Here is a 19,307-nt window from a genome sequence, read left to right on the forward strand (position 1 = left end):
AAAGAGAATCAGATCTTTTAAACAGGCATTTCTTTGTGGGATAATAGATATAAAGGCTGAAGCAATTCTGAGAAATTTATTATAAGAGAATAATAATAAGAGATTTATTTGACCACCATTCAATTTGATTTAAAAAATATTCAAAAAGGCAAACATTTCTAGACTTTTACTTAATAATTGACAAAACAGTAGTAATGAATAAAAACTGCTTAAAGGCTGGGTGCAGTGGCTCACACCAGTAATCCCAGCACTTTGGGAGGCCGAGGAAGGTGGATCACTTTAGGTAAGGAGTTCAAGAGCAGCCTGCCCAAAATGGTGAAACCCCATCTCAACTAAAAAGACAAAATTAGCTGGACATGATGGCGGCACCTTCCAGCTACTCGGGAGGCTGAGGCAGGAGAATCGCTTGCCCAGGAGGTGGAGGTTGTAGTGAGCTGAGATCGCATCACTGCACTCCAGCCTGGGTGACAGAGTGGGACTCTGTCTCAAAACAAACAAAAAAAAACTGCTTCAAGATAAGTACACTATTTTCATAATATCACTTACAAATTAGTCTTTGTTTCTGTGCTCTATGAAAGTATTCTGACTTCAATAAAACTGAAATGTAACACTACACAATCAATGCTTTCAGGTCACAATTATTAAAACCTGGTAGTTGGGTGATGTTTATTAAAAAACTATAATGTCAACCATCTCAGGTCTCAAATTTTATCATTGTTGGTTAAATTGACATGAAATGTGCTGTTTTGTTAATGATCTGTAATACAAACTTAAGAGGCTGACAGGTATTGATGAGGCAAAAGTTAGTGTCCTATGCCAAGTCCTGCCAATTGTTTTGATATTTAATAAACAAAGGTCACATGCCAAATTCCTGTGAGTAATCCAAGTCTGTCTCTAGGCCACTATGGATAGGCATTGGCCATACCCTAAAATCCAGAGTCTTTCTATAATTGGAATATAAATATGGCTGGATTAAGAAAACATATGAGTGGCTCTCCATTTATCATGATTATTTACTTCTTAAGATGGCTAAAGTTCTCCATAAATTTTATTCAAAACTGACAACTTCTATGATTTAAACCAAGCAAACAAACAAGGAGCCTTGGAGATACAGGGGAACAAGCAAGAGGCATAGAGTGCACCCTAGTGTCCTCTCCAAAAGAGCTAAGTCATCTCTTCATCACAGCCTCTGAGGCTCTGCGTCTGATCTAATTGGCCTACTGCTCCAGCCTCATCTCACGTGCGGCCCTCGGATTCTGAGGCACTAGTCTTCAAGAACTCTATCATTTAGTGGAATTCTCTATGACTCTTCCTGCACAGGCCATTCCCTTTGCCAGGAATGCTCCTACTCAATGGCCTTCACACTGACATCTCAAATCTCACTTCCTTAAAGTAGCTGTCCCTCACGTCCCTTTAAAAATATGCTTTCAGAAAACCGCTTTTATGCTCCATAGCACTTATGTATTTCAGGGAAACTACGACATGTCATCTTTGTGATTATTTCATTAATACCTTTGCTGCCCTACAGAGCTATAAACCCCATGTCTGCATTTGCCCACAAATGAATCCAAAGTGCCTAGCAGTGGGTGCATAATTAATACTTGCAGAATGAATCAAAGTATGAGTATGCCATAAAGAGCAGTAGAAGGAGCTGCACTTGTTTGATTTTTCATGGTTACAGTTTGTTATCTGAGAATAAATACAAGCTGCATGAAATTTCTAGGCACATAAATTCTATTCTTTAAACAAGTAAATTAAACAGAACTCAAGCAATACTCAGATCATCGGGTTTCAAACAAATAAATAAATGAAGTGTCACACTGAGACACATCTAAGTGACATTAAAATTTTACTGGGGATTCAATTTGTATAACAATATAATCTAATATAGTCATGCACTGCATATCAATGTTTTGGTCAATGATGGACCGCATATACAACAGTGGTCCCATAAGACTATAAAGGGGCTTCTATGCTGTATTTTTTACTGTATCTTTTCTATAGATATTTTTTATTTAGATATTTGTACATCTGTAGATACGTAAGTATTCTTACCATTGTGCCACAATTGCCTACAGTATTCAGTATAGTCACCTGCTGTACAGGTTTATAGCCTAGGAGCTATAGGCTACACCATGTAGTCTACATGTGTAATGGGCTATACCATCTAAGCATGTCTAGGTATACTCTATAATACTTGCACAATGACAAAATCACCTAATGACACACTTCTGAGAATGTATTCCCATTAAGTGATGCATGATTGTATTATATGTATCTAAGAGGCATATAAAATTTCTCTTTAAAAATCTAGGGTAAGAAATGTCATAATGTTCCTTAAATCACTAAATTTGATTTTTTAAATTATGATGAAATAATTTTTCCTTATTTTCAGTCTGACTTTCATGTTCTTCCATTTCTGTTATAGTCTTACTGGATTTAGAAAAGGTATAAGGATCATATCCTATCTCTTCATAGAATGACTCAATATATAAAGAATTAATTAATCTATAATACCTTAATAAAAGGGCCCTCAGGGCCGGGCACAGTGGCTCATGCCTGTAATCCCAGCACTTCGGGAGGCCGAGGTGGGCAGATTACCTGAGGTTGGGAGTTTGAGACCAGCCTGACCAACATGGAGAAACCCCATCTCTACTAAAAATACAAAAAAATTAGCCAGGTGTGGTGGCACATGCCGGTAATCCCAGCTACTCGGGAGGCTGAGGCAGAAGAATCACTTGAACATGGGAGACGGTGAGCCAAGATTGCGCTATTGCACTCCAGCCAGGCAATAAGAGTGAAATTCCGTCTCAAAAAATAAAAAAATAAAATAAAATAAAATAAAAGGGCCCTCAGGACAAGTGCTTTCACCAGACCTTCAGATGGAACTAGGTGTTATATTTAAGAGACTCTAAGCTTACCTTGGGACATGTGGGGTTTCTTGCTGTTTCAATCATCAGTGCAGATCCCATTCTATCCCTTTATTAAAGGAGAAAAAATAAGTTATATCAAAATGACTTTATCTCCTAACAACCAGGAAACATACAGTATGCAATTATTGTTTGTCCATGGCTTCGTCAAAGTGCTATGAGGGAAAAAAATGTAAGACTCTCCTCTAGGAGGCTTATAATCCCATTAATGAACATGAAACAATATGCAGTTATTTATCAACCTCTGATTCAAACTGCAAGTATCTATAGTTCTGAAGTGGAGCAACCAATAGAGGGACAGTAACTGGAAAAGATGCAGGAAATTAGCTTGAGGAAGACACTGAAAGACTTCAAGGCAACATATTTAAAGCTAGGATGTATACAGATTAAAGGCACAAAGGCAAAAGAAATCTGTTGTTTTCAGGGTCCTGCCAATAGGATAAAGGAGCTGTGTTGAGATAAGACTGCAGAAGTATGCATGGGCTAGTTAGAGTAACCAGGTGAGGACAATGAGACTTGAAGCTTGTTTTAGTTGGTAAGAGCCAATGTCATCAAGAAAACTGCTTTGAAAATCATCAGAGTTGGCATTTGAATTACTATGACATTACAGAAATTGTCCTTGGGCAGCAATTTTTGCAATTCCATAGTAAGAGAATTTTATTTCAATGCAGACTTTTCCAGACTTAAAAATTATGTATTTTCCCTATATTGAATACAAAGGCTATGTATGGTTTCACCAACCTTCCTCATGAGTAAAACCATTTTCTAATGTGTTTTTCAAACAATACTCATGTTTCTCAACTAGAATATTAGTGAATTTCATAAAAAGAATATTTACAAACTGCTTAGTGATCTACCCTTTATAAGCTTTAATAAATATCAATGTAAAGTACTTTCCAAAATCGACAAGATCTTTTGTCTTCCCCAACCTTATCTATAGATCTCTACCACATGAAGATCCATGCATTTTATCTTTTTAAGGTTCTTTGTCTTTTCATAGAATTCTTACTGTAAAATTACATGAGAAATCCTAGGAGCATGCTGCTTTCACACTTTTTGGCAAAGTTCATATTTATTTATTTATATTTTTGTTTAAATCTTGATTTTATCAAAAGCTAAAAAGGTTTCAGTGAATTAACTTATGAATATAAATTTGTAAAGAAAGTAATGGTAATTGTTTATTTCTGAGATGCCAAAATATGAAAAAAAAAAATCAACATGCCTAGATTCTACTGATGCCATAAAATAGTTCCCTTAAAATAACACAAAATTATCACAGGAAAAAAAAAAATCCTCTCAATAAACAATGAGGGAAAAAAAATGCTATGACAAAAAAGGTCAGAAGGTAGGTAGAGAAGAATATTAACAATAATGGCACCCAGTGAATCATAGTCCTGGTATCCATGTCGTTGTATATAGTCTCTTCCTACAGACTCTCGGTTGGCGTGGCTTTCAGTCCATGTGACCTCAGCAAACATGCCATTAAACTGAGGCTTGATAAGTGCTTATCCACTGGGGCTTGCCCTCTGGGAACTCTGAAACCACAATGATGAGACAAAGCTTGGGTAAGAATGACCAGGTGGAGAGAGAGACTTCCCAGGCCCATTAGCTGAGTCACCAAGTGAGCTCAGTCAAGAACAGAAGAAACACCCAGTCAAACCACAGAGTCATGAGACTAAATAATCATTGCTTTAAGCCACTAAGTTTTGGAGTGGCTTATTCTGCAGCAAAGGCTGAATTTGAAAAAGCAGAGAAAGAAAAACAACCACACTGATAAAATTTATCAGTGTTAGGATTAAAAATAAAGAAGTTTCTAGAAGAGTAAAAATGAGACAGCAATACACAAATATGCAAAGATACTCTCATAAGTAACAAAAGGAAAAAAATTTCATAGTAGAGAAACTGGTTTTAGAATAAATTTTTAAATTTTCATTAAATAATCTTAATAAAAAGTATTGATCAAATGAATCTGGGATAGATATTAATTTTTTATATATATTTTTTTTTTCTTTTTTTTTTTTTTGAGATGGAGTCTCACTCTGTTGCCCAGGCTGGAGTGCAGTGCTGTGATCTCGGCTCACTGCAAGCTCCACCTCCTGGGTTCATGCCATTCTCCTGCCTCAGCCTCCGGAGTAGCTGGGACTACAGATGCCCGCCCCCATGCCCGGCTAATTTTTTTTTTTGTATTTTTAGTAGAGATGTGGTTTCACCCTGTTAGCCAGGATGGTGAACTATATTTTCTAATAGACACAAAAGATGTGAAAATAAGTAACATACAATGATAATGGATGGGAAGATTCCACGATTGGAAAGATGTCAATGTTCCACAAAATAAGTGATACGTTCCATGTAATTTCCATCCAAATATCAGTGGAATATTTTTTTTATGTGATAAAAGTAGCCTAAGATTAACTTTGAATATTAAATGAAAATTGTGTAAAAGAAGAATAAGGAGAAAAGATTTGCTATGCTATATCATTATAAAAATATTATGCAAAGGTTCAACAACTAAATTTGCAGAATTTGTACAAAAATAAATCCATAGAGAAACCAAAAACTTGAACATAGATTCTAATATAGATAAGAATTTCAAATATGATAAAGGTGATGTTTCGAATCAGTTAAAAAAAAAAAAAAAACACTTGGTAAAGGGAGCTGGGACATTTGGATTAACATTTGATTAAAAAAAAAACAGCTTGATTACCTTACAACATATATCACAATAAGTTTTAGGTAACTTCAGAATTACATATAAACTGAAAACTTTACAACTAGGAAATAATACAAATATTTACCTACCTTCAAGGTAGAAAAGACTTATTTTTTTTTTTTAATTTAAACTTTTAGTATAAAGAGTATGTATGCAGGTTTGTTAATGGGTAAACTGTGTGTCACTGAGGCTTGGGGTCCCAACAATCCTATCACCTAGGCAGTAAGCATGATACCCAACAAGTGGTTCTTCAGCTCACACCCCACTCTCCCTCCCGTCTAATGGTTTCCAACGTCAACTGTTCCCATCTATATGTTCATGTACATTCAACGTTTAGCTCTCACTTGTAAGAAAGAACATGTGGTATTTGGCTTTATGTTTTCGTGTTAGGTTGCTTATTATAATGGCCTCCGGTGCCAACCATGTTGCTGCAAAGGACATGATTTCATTTTTTTTTATAGCTGCATAGTATTCCACAATGTATATGTACCACATTTTCTTTATCCAATCCACTGTTGATGGGCACCTGGGTTTATTCCTTGTATCTGCCATTGTGAACAGTGCTATGATGAACACATGAGTGCATGTGTCTTTTTGATGGAATGAATTATTTTCCTTTGGGTATATACCCAGTAGTAGGATTGTAGGAAAGACTTACAAACATAAAAGTTAAAAATCTTTAAAGGAAAAGATTTGGCTAAATGAAGATGTTTCAATGCTCTACATTAAAAAATTATTAATTAGAAAGCACTTTTTCAATATATGGTTAATATATTTACAACACATTGAGGAATATCCCATGAGAAAAGAGGCAAAAATTATGCCCTCAAAATTCACAAAAAAAATAATAAAAAGCCATCAAAAACCAAAACTAAGTTCAAACTCATCAATAATGAAAGTGATACAAATTGAAACATGAGTTTCAAAATCTCTCAAACTAATGTCATTTTAAACATTAAGTGTCTGGTGTTCACGAGTATTTCATGAAACAGAAATACATGTTGATGTTGCTGGATGAGTAAGCTAAAACCACTGTATTGAAGAACAAATTCAGCTATGAATGTATCAAGATTGTTAAAACACGCACATCCTCTGACCCACAATTTTACTTCTAGAAAATTACCTTATCTTTTTCTAAAAGAGGATTTGTTAAATAAAAAATAGTACATCCATAAAATGGTGAAGAACCATTAATATATGTTTCAAAACATATTAACTGACATAGGAAATCATCTGTGATAAAATGCTAAGTGAAAACGCAGGACTCAAGACTACATGTGCATTATCTGAATTTTGTAAAGAGGATGGATACACCTACACTCACAAGTACACGCATATACACTTGTCTATCTGTAAGAAATTACAGGAAAAAATACACCACCATGTTAATAGTGCTTTTGTTCTTAGTGGGATTATAAATTATTTTTATTGTTTTCTTGATATATTTTCTATTTCCTATGTAATAATTATTTTAAGAAGACATCAACATTAGACCCAATAAATATGCTTCTTATATAGTGACCTACTGATATATTCTGAAAAGTGAGAAGAAATTTAAAGTTTTCTATGACAGCATCGTTCATAATCCCAAAAAATTAGGAACATAAATGTCCTAAATGTCCATAAAAATCCTAAATGGAAATGATTAAGAAAATGTAACATCCCACTCTGGAGTATAGTGTAGTCTTTAAAAATATGTCAGGAGATTTTAAGAATGTTTGGAAAAAGGAAAAGGATACAAATTTACAACTACAATCTAATCTCAGCTATACAAAATGTTTATGGTCTAATAAAAAACTAGAAGGAAATATATTAAAGTCTACAGCTCTGAATAATAGGATTGTGGATGATTTTATGCTTATATTGTATGCTTATATACACTTTGGGAGGCAGGCGGATCACTTGAGGTTAGGAGCCTGAGCAACACGGTGAAATCTTGTTTCTACTAAAAATAGAAAAAATTAGCTGGGCATGGTGGTACACACATGTGGTCCCAGCTACTTGGGAGGCTGAGGTGGGAGGATCACTTGAGCCTGGGAAGTTGAGGCTGCAGTGAGCCAAGACAGTACCACTGTACTCTACCCTGGGCAACGGGAGTGACAGCGTGTGTCAAAAAATAAATAAAAATAAAAATAACTGAATATTTTAGAATGACTTGAGACACATTTAATATGTTAAGTAAAAACAACAGGATGCAAATATCTCATATTTTTAAAAAAAGGCAATTGTAACTTTTACATGCAAATCTCACACACACGAATCCCCCAAAACAATTATTAAACTATGATTCACCAAAATACTGACAGTGGTTATCTGTAATTAGTAGAATAATTTAATATTCTTGATGTTTTTCAAATTATGCAAGAATATAATTTAATATTCTTATTTTTGAAATTATAATATGCACATACTACCTATATAATTAGAACATTTAAAAAGAGTAATTGTAACTTACCTAAGAATGTTTTCCCATGCTTGACTGTCATAAAATGCATGGCTCCAACTCATTTTGACTGTTCCAACAATGACATTTTGTGAAAATACATCTGATCCTAATTTTCGATAAAGTTCCTCACATTCATCCAAGGGCATATGAAACAACCCCAACATGAAAGCTAATATGGCACCTGGAAAAAAGAATTCTTAGTTTTTATCAGTGTTAAGTTATAGCCCTTATGCTGATAAGATCTCCTGAATCATAGTTTTGGCTTAAATTTAGAGTTGATACTTTCTAGCTATGTCACCTGGGACAAATGACTTTCCTTCTCAGAGCCCCATTTTTTTCACGTGTAAAATGGGAGTAATAAGAAAAACTAAAATTCATGTCTCTTGTACTGGGTTAACAAATGTAAAGGAATTTACTAGGTCTCAAAAAGGATTAAATGAATGCTCAAAAAGGATTAAATAATGAAAATAATAATTTAAAAATATTTACAAATGTGTTGTTTTACATTAAATTATATAAAAGATATGGTAGATAACTCACGTTCTTTCTAACATCAATAAATTACTTAGTTTTAGTCTTAAAATATGGTATATTTGACAACTCACCAAGTCACTAAGCGATTCTCCTTCAAGTTAGTCCTAGGAACCAATGTAATTAAAGATATTAGGTACTCTTGGACGTCCTTTTAAACAGCTGATTCCATATCTAGCTATAATTGGCAGGACACACTGCCACCTAGTGTGCCTAAATGGCATAACCATGAACAAAAGAGAAACGGGAGGAGAAAATTTTGGGGTATGGAGAGAGGGCTAGAGGAGGCAAAGGACTATGATCTTAAACATAAGTACTTAATGTTCTCTTCCTTAATGTACTGCCAGAATGCACCACTTCCATATAATAATTACCTGTGCTTACACCACAAATGTAATCAAAGAGCTGATGAACTGGCTTCTGAGTAAGTTCAACTAATTTTCGTAGGGTCTGGAGAGCAACCACGCCCCTATAGAAAAGATTAAAGGCAAAATGACAATTCCTGTTTAAAGAAAAAATAATTTAAGTCGTTGAATAAAACAATCTAATAATTGCTTTTGTAGTTTATATGCTAACATGAAAATTAAAAATATAAATCAGAATCAGTAAAAATTGCCTGTCCAAATTTTTAGGATTACTTTTGAAAATCTAATATCTAAATGATACAAAACCTACACTATGGCAGCACATTTTAAAATTTATACTAGTGTCTCTCTCTTGTTTTTTCACTGAACCCATCCTTCTGCAAAACAGTATCTCTTTAAGTAAGAATAAATCTGGTCAGGCAGTGGCTCTTTCCTGTAATCCCAGAGCTTTGGGAGGCTGAGGTAAGAGGATCACTTGAGGCCAGGAGTTCAAGACCAGCTGAACAATACAGCGAGACCCCATTTCTACAGAAAAAAAAAGTAAAAAGAAGAAGAAATCTGCCCAAATACACTTCTTAAGAATGCCAAAAACCAACAAACAACTAAAGAAGAATACAAAGATATGCCAATATAAAATTGAAAAAAAACAAACAACTCTGGAAAACACTTAAAAACTCACTCACTGGTTTTGGAATGCCATACCTTGGTTTCTTCTCTTACTAATATAGTTGGTCAGCTATGACTCTATACATTTTTAACTTACATATTTCACCAGATTTTTTTTTTTTTTTTTTTTTTTTTTTTGAGACTGCCCAGGCTGGAGTGCAGTGGCTCACTGGACTCCCTGCAAGTGCCACCTCCTGGGTTCACACCATTCTCCTGCCTCAGCCTCCCGAGTAGCTGGGACTACAGGCGCCCGCCACCACGCCTAGCTAATTTTTTAAATTTTTTTTTATTTTTAGTAGAGACAGGGTTTCACCGTGTTAGCCAGGATGGTCTCGATCTCCTGACCTCATGATCCACCCACCTCGGCCTCCCAAAGTGCTAGGATTACAGGCGCGAGCCACCGCGCCTGGCCACCAGTCAGATTTTTAAGCTCCCTTTTCTTTATTCATTTTTAAAAACTTTCAATAACTTTAGGATAACCCTCTACATTAATGGTATATTAATTAATGTTGCTGACTTTGCTCATTTCTGAATCCTTGCCAACAGCAGTTAATAGCTTCACGAAGGAACGCGAAACGATGAAAAAGCTTAGGAGATATAGACCAATTGAGGGTGTACGTACCATGCAAACTCTCATGTGTGTATCATGACAATTTTTAACAGTGGGAGAATACAAAAAAACGATGAAAAGCTCTATTGCCAACACAAGGTAGGGGGTAGGTAAGTCCTGGAACACAAAGGTAGTTAGGCACCAAAAAATTTAGAGTGTCAAATTGTGCCTTGATAATGTTAACAGGAAGTAACTAGAAAATTCTGTAAGATTAAAGTAGAAAACCAAAGATGCTGATCTTTTAAATACAACAAATTATGTGGATTTGAGGAGAGTTAAGAAGATGTCTTATGAAAGAGATACATTATTAATTCAAGGCAAGATGATGAATTAAATGTAATGGATACAATATATTTAACAATGACCTCTATTATCACAAAAAGGAAATAAAATAGGCACATATATGTTCACAAAGAAAAATATTAGAAGAAAATTAATCAAAATACTAAAATAATCTTAGAGTTGTGAGCTATGGTTTTAGGGATTTTTTTCTCTCTCAGGTTTTTCTAACTACTCGTATAATTGGGAAAATTAACTATTTAAAATGTTGTGTTCATAAATTCTGAATGAATGTAAATACATATATATCTGCCACAGTTGCACAGCTGTCTATGCCTACCACTGTAGGTTCTCTTATACCAAAGAAGTAAAAGACAGGGTTTTTTATTTTTTCTCTCAAGCCCTCATACATTACTGCTTTTCACACAAACCTCCCATTCAGGCTGCTTTCCCATATTCCCCTAAACCAAGTTTTCTCAACAGCAGCACTGCTGACATTCTGGGTTGGATAACCCTTGTTTTGCGGGGCTGTCCTGTGCACTGTATCATGTTTAGTCACAACTGTCCTCTTCAAACTAGATGAAATTGGCAGTGCCCTAGTTATGACAACCAAAAATGTCTCCAGATACTGCCAAATGTCCTTTAGGGGGCAAAATCATCTCCAGTGGAGAATTACAAATCTAAACCTAACTTCATCCTAACCCACCCCTAGATTTTCCCAAATTACCTCACACTGATTTCCTCCTTATATGACTAATACAACTCTTATTCTACAAGATAAACTATTTATTGGATACAAACTTCTTTTTCATCATGCTTGTCTGATCTTAAACAGACATCTGAATGTTCTTTAATTTTCTTCCTTCCTATCTCTACATAAATATAACTTCTTTAAAAAGAAGTCTTGGTCCTGAGCATTCTTTAAAATAGTACTCTTCCTCTCTATCCCTTTACTTTGCTTTATTTTTCTCCATAGCACCCAGAATAACATATTTTTGTTTTTCTATTTGTTGTCTTTTTCCTCCTCTACAATGCAAACACTGTATTGTTTTGTTTGCTCACCGTCCCCAGGATCTAAATCAGGGCTTACAACATAGTAGGCACCCAATGTCTGTTAGCTGACTCAATGAATGACACTACCTGTCGCAATTCCCCTGAACTTAATGGCAGAGAGGATTCCTTCTGCTCCTTAGTGAAATGCTTCTACTCATTTAACTGCCATTTTCCTTATTTGTCACCATTTGGAACCAATTCTATGAACTAGAATAATCTCTCCAGTTATCACTGTATCTATATCACATGAATGACATACACCTTCTTAACATTATTCACTTTCTTAAGAAACATCCTCTAAGATCTTTTAAGATTGTTCTCTCTTCAGTGGGCTTTTGACAACTGAGCACTTCTGTATGGATATAATCTTACATTAAATATGTTCAAGAAAAAAGTGTCTTTCCTCAACACCAATCTGTTGAGATTCCCTGCAATTCTGTCCCAGTCACACACAGGTTTACACTTAGAGTGATCTTGACCTATGTCTACCATATCCTGTCTCCATGTTTCTTAAAAGTTACTGGTATTGGCTGGGCGTGGTAGCTCATACCTGTAATCCCAGCACTTTGCGAGGCTGAGGTGGGTGGATTACCTGAGGTCAGGAGCTTGAGACCAGAATTGCCAACATGGTGAAACCCTGTCTCTACTAAAAATACAAAAGTAGCCGGGTGTGGTAGTTAATGCCTATAATCCCAGCTACTTGGGAGGCTGCAGCGGGGGAATTGATCACTTGAACCTGGGAGGTGGAGGTTGCAGTGAGCCGAGATCATGTCACTGCACTCCAGCCTGGGCAACAAGAGCAAAACTCCATCTCAAAAAAAGTTACTGGTATGTTTTTCCTTCCTCCTGCCTTCCACTGCCACCATCTGAGGTTAGCTTCCTTCTCTCATTATTTACTCCTTCCTTCATATTGATGTTAAAGTATAAAGGACTCGGGTGAATAGAGAACCAAGGAATTTAACAAAAAGATACAGGGTAGTACTTGAACATACAGAAGAGTGGTTGGCAAGTTGGGTATACCAAAAAGCAAAACCAGGGAGGTAAGTTAAAGCTAAGAACAATAGGCAGGGCATGTACTATGAATTATGAGGTAACAGTAGGGATGGCAGGGAACTAGAGAATGAGCTAGAAGATTTTGGGGAAAAGGTTTGAAAAACCAAGCCAAAAAATCTAACCAACAAGTTGGAAGGAACTAGATAAACAAAGACTTGAGTAGGAAGCATGGATGGATTGCCAGTAGTAAAAATAGAGCTTAATAGTGAAACTATCTCCTTCTGAACAAAGAATGACTTTATTTCTTATATAGCACCAGAACTGGCATCTCCAAGTGAAGACATCAGAAGTCAGGAAGTTAATATAGCCTCATTTTGCAACCATCACTTTATTAAGTGACTAGTGGATATATATGGGTAAGATAAGTGTAATAAAAGAAAGCTGGCTGGGCGCGGTGGCTCACGCCTGTAATCCCAGCACTTTGGGGGGCTGAGGCAGGTGGTTTATCTGAGGTTAGGAGTTCAAGACCAGCCTAGACAACATGGTGAAACCACGTCTCTACTAACAATACAAAAAATTAGCCAGGCATGGTGGCGGACACCTATAATCCCAGCTACTTGGGAGGCTGAGACAGGAGAATTGCTTGAACTTGGGAGGCAGAGGTGGCAGTGATATGAGATTGCGCCACTGCACTCCAGCCTGGGCAACAGAGCAAGACTCTATCTCCAAAAAGATAAAATAAAATAATAAAAGAAAGCTAAAATTATAAAACACTGTCAAGATTTTATGAGAATAATGGTTGATAAGCTTCTACACTACCAAAAAGGTCTAAAAAGGCCAAATATAAAAATAGAAATACTAAAATAAAATAAAATAAAATATGAAAATAAAAATACTAAATCAAACCAAAGAATTGAAGTATATGTCAGAGTAGCACTTAGATTAATTAAAACAATTTCATGTTTTATTTAAAAAATTTGATTTTATAATGATATATCAAATCATTTTTTTTAATTCCTAAAGCTGAATTGAATCTGTAGTTTTTAAGAACCATGTTCCAGCTGTGTGTGGTGGCTCGTGCCTATAATCCTAGCACTTTGGGAGGCCAAGGCAGGCAGATCACCTGACCTCAGGAGTTCGAGACCAGCCTGGCCAAAATGGGGAAACCCCATCTCTACTAAAACTACAAAAATTAGCTGGGTGTGGTGGCGGGAGCCTGTAATCACAGCTAATTGAGAGGGTGAGGCAGGAGAATCACTTGAACCTGGGAGGCGGAGGTTGCAATGAGCTGAGATTGTGCCACTGCACTCCAGCCTGGTCAACAGAGGGAAACTCCATCTCAAAAAAAAAAAAGAAAAAAGAATCATGTTCCTAGCCTTACCTTGTTCCTCCACCATCAATTGAGAGAATTCGGATTCCTCTCCCTTTCACTGGATCCACGTAGCCAATTAGGGCCAAAATTTCTCTAACTGCAGCCTGAAGAGTTTCATCCTTAGTTTGTCTCAGTCGTAATAAATATGGAATAATTCTTTCCTATATTGAGAGAAAATATACTTTATTGCTTTTGTCAAATCAAGACTGAAAATGTATGATTATTATTAACCAATACCTGCAGTTCATCACATGACAATCAAGGTGACAGTGTTCATTACTTTCTCAGGAATCTTATAATATAGATTACTTTCTCAGTAATCTTATAAGACAGATTAGTTTTTGATATATTAATGTCAATTATCTAGATTATATTTGTTTTAATATTGGGACAAAAATTAACCTCTATTCAAATATTTTCATTAAAAGGTGTAATACTTAACTAAAGAAAATATAATTTAATTATAGAAATTCACAAAGTATTACAACAAAAGGTTAACATTATAAATTTTGTATAATACTTTGTACAAATCCTGAGATTAGGAGTCTAAAACTGATTCATAGTAACTACTAGAAGTTAAACTGTTATTAAAAAGAAAAAATGAACCATCTTATATACATTGCATAGGGGATTCAAGGGTGCCTCATAAAGGAATAAGAACAAATGTTAACAAATAAAACGGAGGTAAGAAGGTAAAAACAGGCTACTACAATTAAATAATCAGTTTAAATAAACCTGAGACTTCAAGATTCTAAGCACTCAACATCATATTGTTGATCACAGACAAGAGCTTAAATCCTAGAGTTCTATGTTGCTTACCAAAGATTCTCTAGCTTCTGTACACAGAAGCATCTTATATAGTCAGTACCCCAGGTTTAATGGAATGGCTGAGTGGCAGCTATAATTCTGCTGTGTAACCTGTAAATCAAATAACTTTCCTAGGTATCACTCATTTTGTTTCCTTTTTATGATCAATCAATCTGAAATACTCTAAATTCTTTCTCAATATTTTTTCCCCTAATGTTGAGCTGTGAGGCCCCACTAGAGGAACTTGAGCAATGGTGGAGAATAATGCAAATTTCCAGTTCCGGTTAAGATGAAACACTGTGTTAGAGATCAATGCTCCCATTAAGAACAAGAAAATCTTGATGAAATACAAGAAAAGCACCATCTGTTTAAAGGCATCAGACAGAGAGCTGCTGAAGCAACAAGAACAGATGGAGCCAAGAATCTGGAGAAGGAGTAATTGCTAGGAAGTGAGCTGGTAAACTATAGCTTTTCTTCCCTGGAGGCATTTGCTGATTCCAGGAAAAAGTAAAGGATGAAAAAATTGAGTCTGAATCAGACAGAGGGCCCCAAATAAACGACAGAGAAACCAGCTGATCACTTAGCATCTAAGGGGTTTGGAGTGAAAAAAAAATAGAAGACCTGAAGGGCTTCAAACACATGGCTAGCTTTACCTCACGACATCTGCTGAATTCTAAAATCAGGAGGTGTGAAAGGCGAAAGGTAAGCTGAAGACCTCTGAAAATCAGAGTGGAAGGCTTTGTATTCTTGAGATTTTAGGACCCAATGAGGTGGTGGTTAAGTGAACACACCAGGCTCTCAACTGAAAGCCCCGGAAGAATATGCCCTAAAATCAGGGCAAAAGAGAGGTCTTACCCAAACTGTAATACAGCCTTGATCCAGATTTGACCCTAACTCAATTAAGGCTATCTGTGCTCCACTCAAATGCTAAACAGAAGAACAAATAAACCCTGGAAAAATATATAATTTGATATAATCTACAGCCTATGCAATTTTTCAAATTTACAATCTCCAGCGTCCAGAAAAACTATAAAGCATGTGAATCCAGTACCGAATGACAAAAACCAAGAATTGATGTTCATATTAGAATAACCACAAAAAGATGTCATGGCTTGGAAACTCAACAAAGACCCAATTCACCCTAAATTGTTCCATATATTCACTGCAATCCCACCATGTTTTTCTCTTTTAAAATTTTTTTTGTAGATAAGCTGATCCTAAAATTCATATAGAAATATAACATGTCAAGAATAGCCAAGCCAACAATATTAAGAAGAACAAGGTTGGAGGATTTATACTACCTAATATTAAGTTTATAAAGCTGCAAAAATTTAGCCAGTGTACTATTAGAGCAACGATAGACAAATATACCAGTGGAACAAAATACTGTATCTGGTGGGGCATGGTGACTCACACCTGTAATCCCAGCACTTTAGGAAGCCGAGGTGGGTGCATCACCTGAGGTCGGGAGTTCAAGACCAGCCTGACCAACATGGAGAAAACCATCTCTACTAAAAATACAAAATTAACTGGGCATGGTGGCGCATGCCTGTAATCCCAGGTACTAGGGAGGCTGAGGCAACAGAATCGTTTGAACCTGGGAGGCGGAGGTTGTGGTGAGCCAAGATCGCGCCACTGCACTCCAGCCTAGGCAACAAGAGCGAAACTCCATTTCAAAAAATAAATAAATAAAAAATACTGTGTCTAGAAACAGATCCATATATACATCTCATTTATGATAAAGGTCTTTTCAATAAATGGTGCTGAGTCAACTGGATAAGTGTATTTTTTAAAAGTCAGGACTTCTGCCACACACCACACAACCAAATCTATTCTAGATGAATAGTAGATATAAGAGTAAAAGGCAAAACAAGGTTTCAGAAGAAAACACAGGAAAATTTATGTGTGTGTGTATATATATATATATATATTTTTTTTTGAGACAGAATCTTGCTCTGTCGCCCTGGCTGGAGTGCAGTGGCGCAATCTCGGCTCACTGCAACCTTCGCCTCCCGGGTTCAAGCCATTCTCCTGCCTCAGTCTCCCAAGCAGCTGGGACTACAGGTGCACACCAGCAAGCCCAGCTAATTTTTGTATTTTTAGTAGAGATGAGGTTTCACCATGTTGGCCAGGATGGTCTTGATCTCTTGACCTCATGATCCACCCACCTCAGCCGCCTACCTCAGCCTCCCACAGTGCTGGGATTACAGGCCTGAGCCATGGCGCCTGGCCAAAAATACTTTTATGACTTTAGGATAGGCAAAGATTTATTAAACAGGACACAAAATACTAACCATAAAGAAAAGTATTGACTGGGCACGGTGGCTCACGCCTCTAAACCCAGCACTTTGGGAGGCGGAGACAGGCGGATCACGAGGCCAGGAGATCAAGACCATGCTGGCTAACCTGGTGAAACCTGTCGCTACTAAAAAAATGCAAAAAAATTAGCCGGGCTTGGTGGTGGGCGCCTGTAGTCCCAGCTACTCGGGAGGCTGAGGCAAGAGAATGGCGTGAACCTGGGAGGCGGAGCTTGCAGTGAGCCCAGATTGCGCCATTGCACTCTAGCTTGGGCGACAGGGCGAGATTCCGTCTCAAAAAAAAATATATATATATATAAAAATTAGAAAAAATTAAGAATATCTGTTTATCAAAAAACACAAGAGTGAAAAGGTCAGCCACAGAATAGGAGAACGTATTTGTAAGACATACATATACACACCACACATGACAAGTGAGTTACAACCATAATATACTTTTTAAATTCTACAAATAATGAAGAAAAAGTTGGTCAACCCAACGGAAGAACAGGCAAGATCTGGAATAGGTACTTCACAAGGAAGTATAAACACGGCCAATAAACCATGGAAAAGATGTTGAATGTCATAGCTATCAATGAAATAAAAAATTAAAACCACAATTTAATATCACTTAACACCCAAAAAACCTGCTCAAATTGAAAAGATTTAAAAAGGTTGGGTGTGGTGGCTCACGGCTATAATCCCAACACTTTGGGAGGCCAAAGCGGGCAGATTACTTGACGTCAGGTGTTCAAGACCTGCCTGACCAACATGTGAAACCCCGTCTCTACTAAAAATCCAAAAATTAGCCGGGTGTGCTGGTGGGTGCCTGTAATCCCAGCTACTAGGGAGGCTGAGGCAGGAGAACTGCTTGAACCCAGGAGGTGGAGGTTGCAGCAAGCCGAGAACGCACCACTGCACTCCAGCCTGGACGACAGAGCAACACTCAGTCTCGAAAAAAGATTACAAAATAAAGTGTTGGAGAGAAAGTAGAACACAGAGGCCTCATATAATTCTGGTGAAAGAATAAATTGGCACCAGCACTATGCAAAACCATTTGGCAGTATCTACTACTGATACAAATATGCTCACTCTGTGAGCAGCAATAGTACTCTTAGGTATATACCCCAAAGAAACGAAGACCTGTGTTTTCCAAAACATATAACCCAGAGGTACTACTCCTAAATATTCCCAAACTGCAAACCATCCAAATGTCTAGCAGTAGAGGGAAAAATGAAAAGTATACCCAACAATATAGAAGGTTCTCACAAACATAATATGGAGTGAAAAAAAACCAGACATGTAAGAACACATGCTTATCATTCATATAACATGCAAAAAGAGGCACAACTAAATTATGCTGCTAGAATTCTGAAAAACTGATCAACCTTTTTGGGGACAGTGTTTGGAGTGTTCATAAGATTGTTTCTCATTCAGGGTAGTGGTTATATAGATGTATTTCATGTGTGAAAAATCATGGAGCTGTAAACTTATGATTTGTGTTGTTTTCTATATATAAAATTTTTATAAAAAGCTTTTTAATAAACCCAAAGGATGTATGAATCCTTGTGACAAATTCAGCATTTTAAAACCGAGAGGGGGAGAAAATAGAACATAGAAACAGGGTGGGCGAGGCCGGGAGCGGTGGCTCACACCTGTAAACCCAGCACTTTGGGACACCGAGGCAGGTGGATCATCTGAGGTCAGGAGATTGAGACCAGCCTGGCCAACATGGTGAAACCCCATCTCTACTAAAAATACAAAAATTAGCTGAGCATGGTGGCGGGCACTTGTAGTCCCAGCTACTTGGGATGTTGAGGCAGGAGAATCCCTTGAACCCAGCAGGCGGAGGTTGCAGTGAGCCGAGATCGCACCACTGCACTCCAGCCTGGCGACAGAGCGAGACTCCATCTCAAAAAAAAAAAAAAAAAAGAAAGAAAGAAAGAAAGAAAGAAAGAAAGAAAGAAGCTGGGTGAGGTGGCTTACACCTATAATCTCAGTACCGCGGGCAAAGCAGGCAGATTGCCTGAGCCCAAGAATTCGAGGCCAACCTGGGCAACATGGTGAGACCCTCTGTCTACAAAAAATACAAAAATTAGTTGGGTGTGGTGGCACATGCCTGTGGTCCCAGCTACTCAGGAGGCTGAGCTGGGCTGAACCTGGGAGGCAGAAGTTCCAGTGAGTGAAGACTGTGGCACTGCATTCCAGCCTGGGTGACAGAGACTCTGTCTCCCAAAAAAAGAAAAAG

The 19,307-nt window shown here is 37.0% G+C and overlaps 1 protein-coding gene across 7 annotated transcripts in view; it reads right to left on the bottom strand.

The window, feature by feature from the left end:
- PNPLA8 (patatin like phospholipase domain containing 8) overlaps positions 1-19,307 on the bottom strand; it is a 53,554-nt gene that overhangs the window by 16,742 nt on the left and 17,505 nt on the right. For all 7 annotated transcript variants that reach the window (XM_025378308.1, XM_025378310.1, XM_025378309.1 and 4 more), the window contains 4 exons: positions 13,965-14,116; positions 8,992-9,086; positions 8,096-8,267; positions 2,922-2,979 (listed from right to left, as the gene is read on the bottom strand). In XM_025378308.1, coding sequence (XP_025234093.1) covers positions 2,922-2,979; positions 8,096-8,267; positions 8,992-9,086; positions 13,965-14,116 — 477 coding nt within the window. The remainder of the gene's footprint in view (positions 1-2,921; positions 2,980-8,095; positions 8,268-8,991; positions 9,087-13,964; positions 14,117-19,307) is intronic.

This window comes from Theropithecus gelada, chromosome 3 (genome assembly GCF_003255815.1).
Source record: "Theropithecus gelada isolate Dixy chromosome 3, Tgel_1.0, whole genome shotgun sequence".
NCBI classification, from domain to species: Eukaryota; Metazoa; Chordata; class Mammalia; order Primates; family Cercopithecidae; genus Theropithecus; species Theropithecus gelada.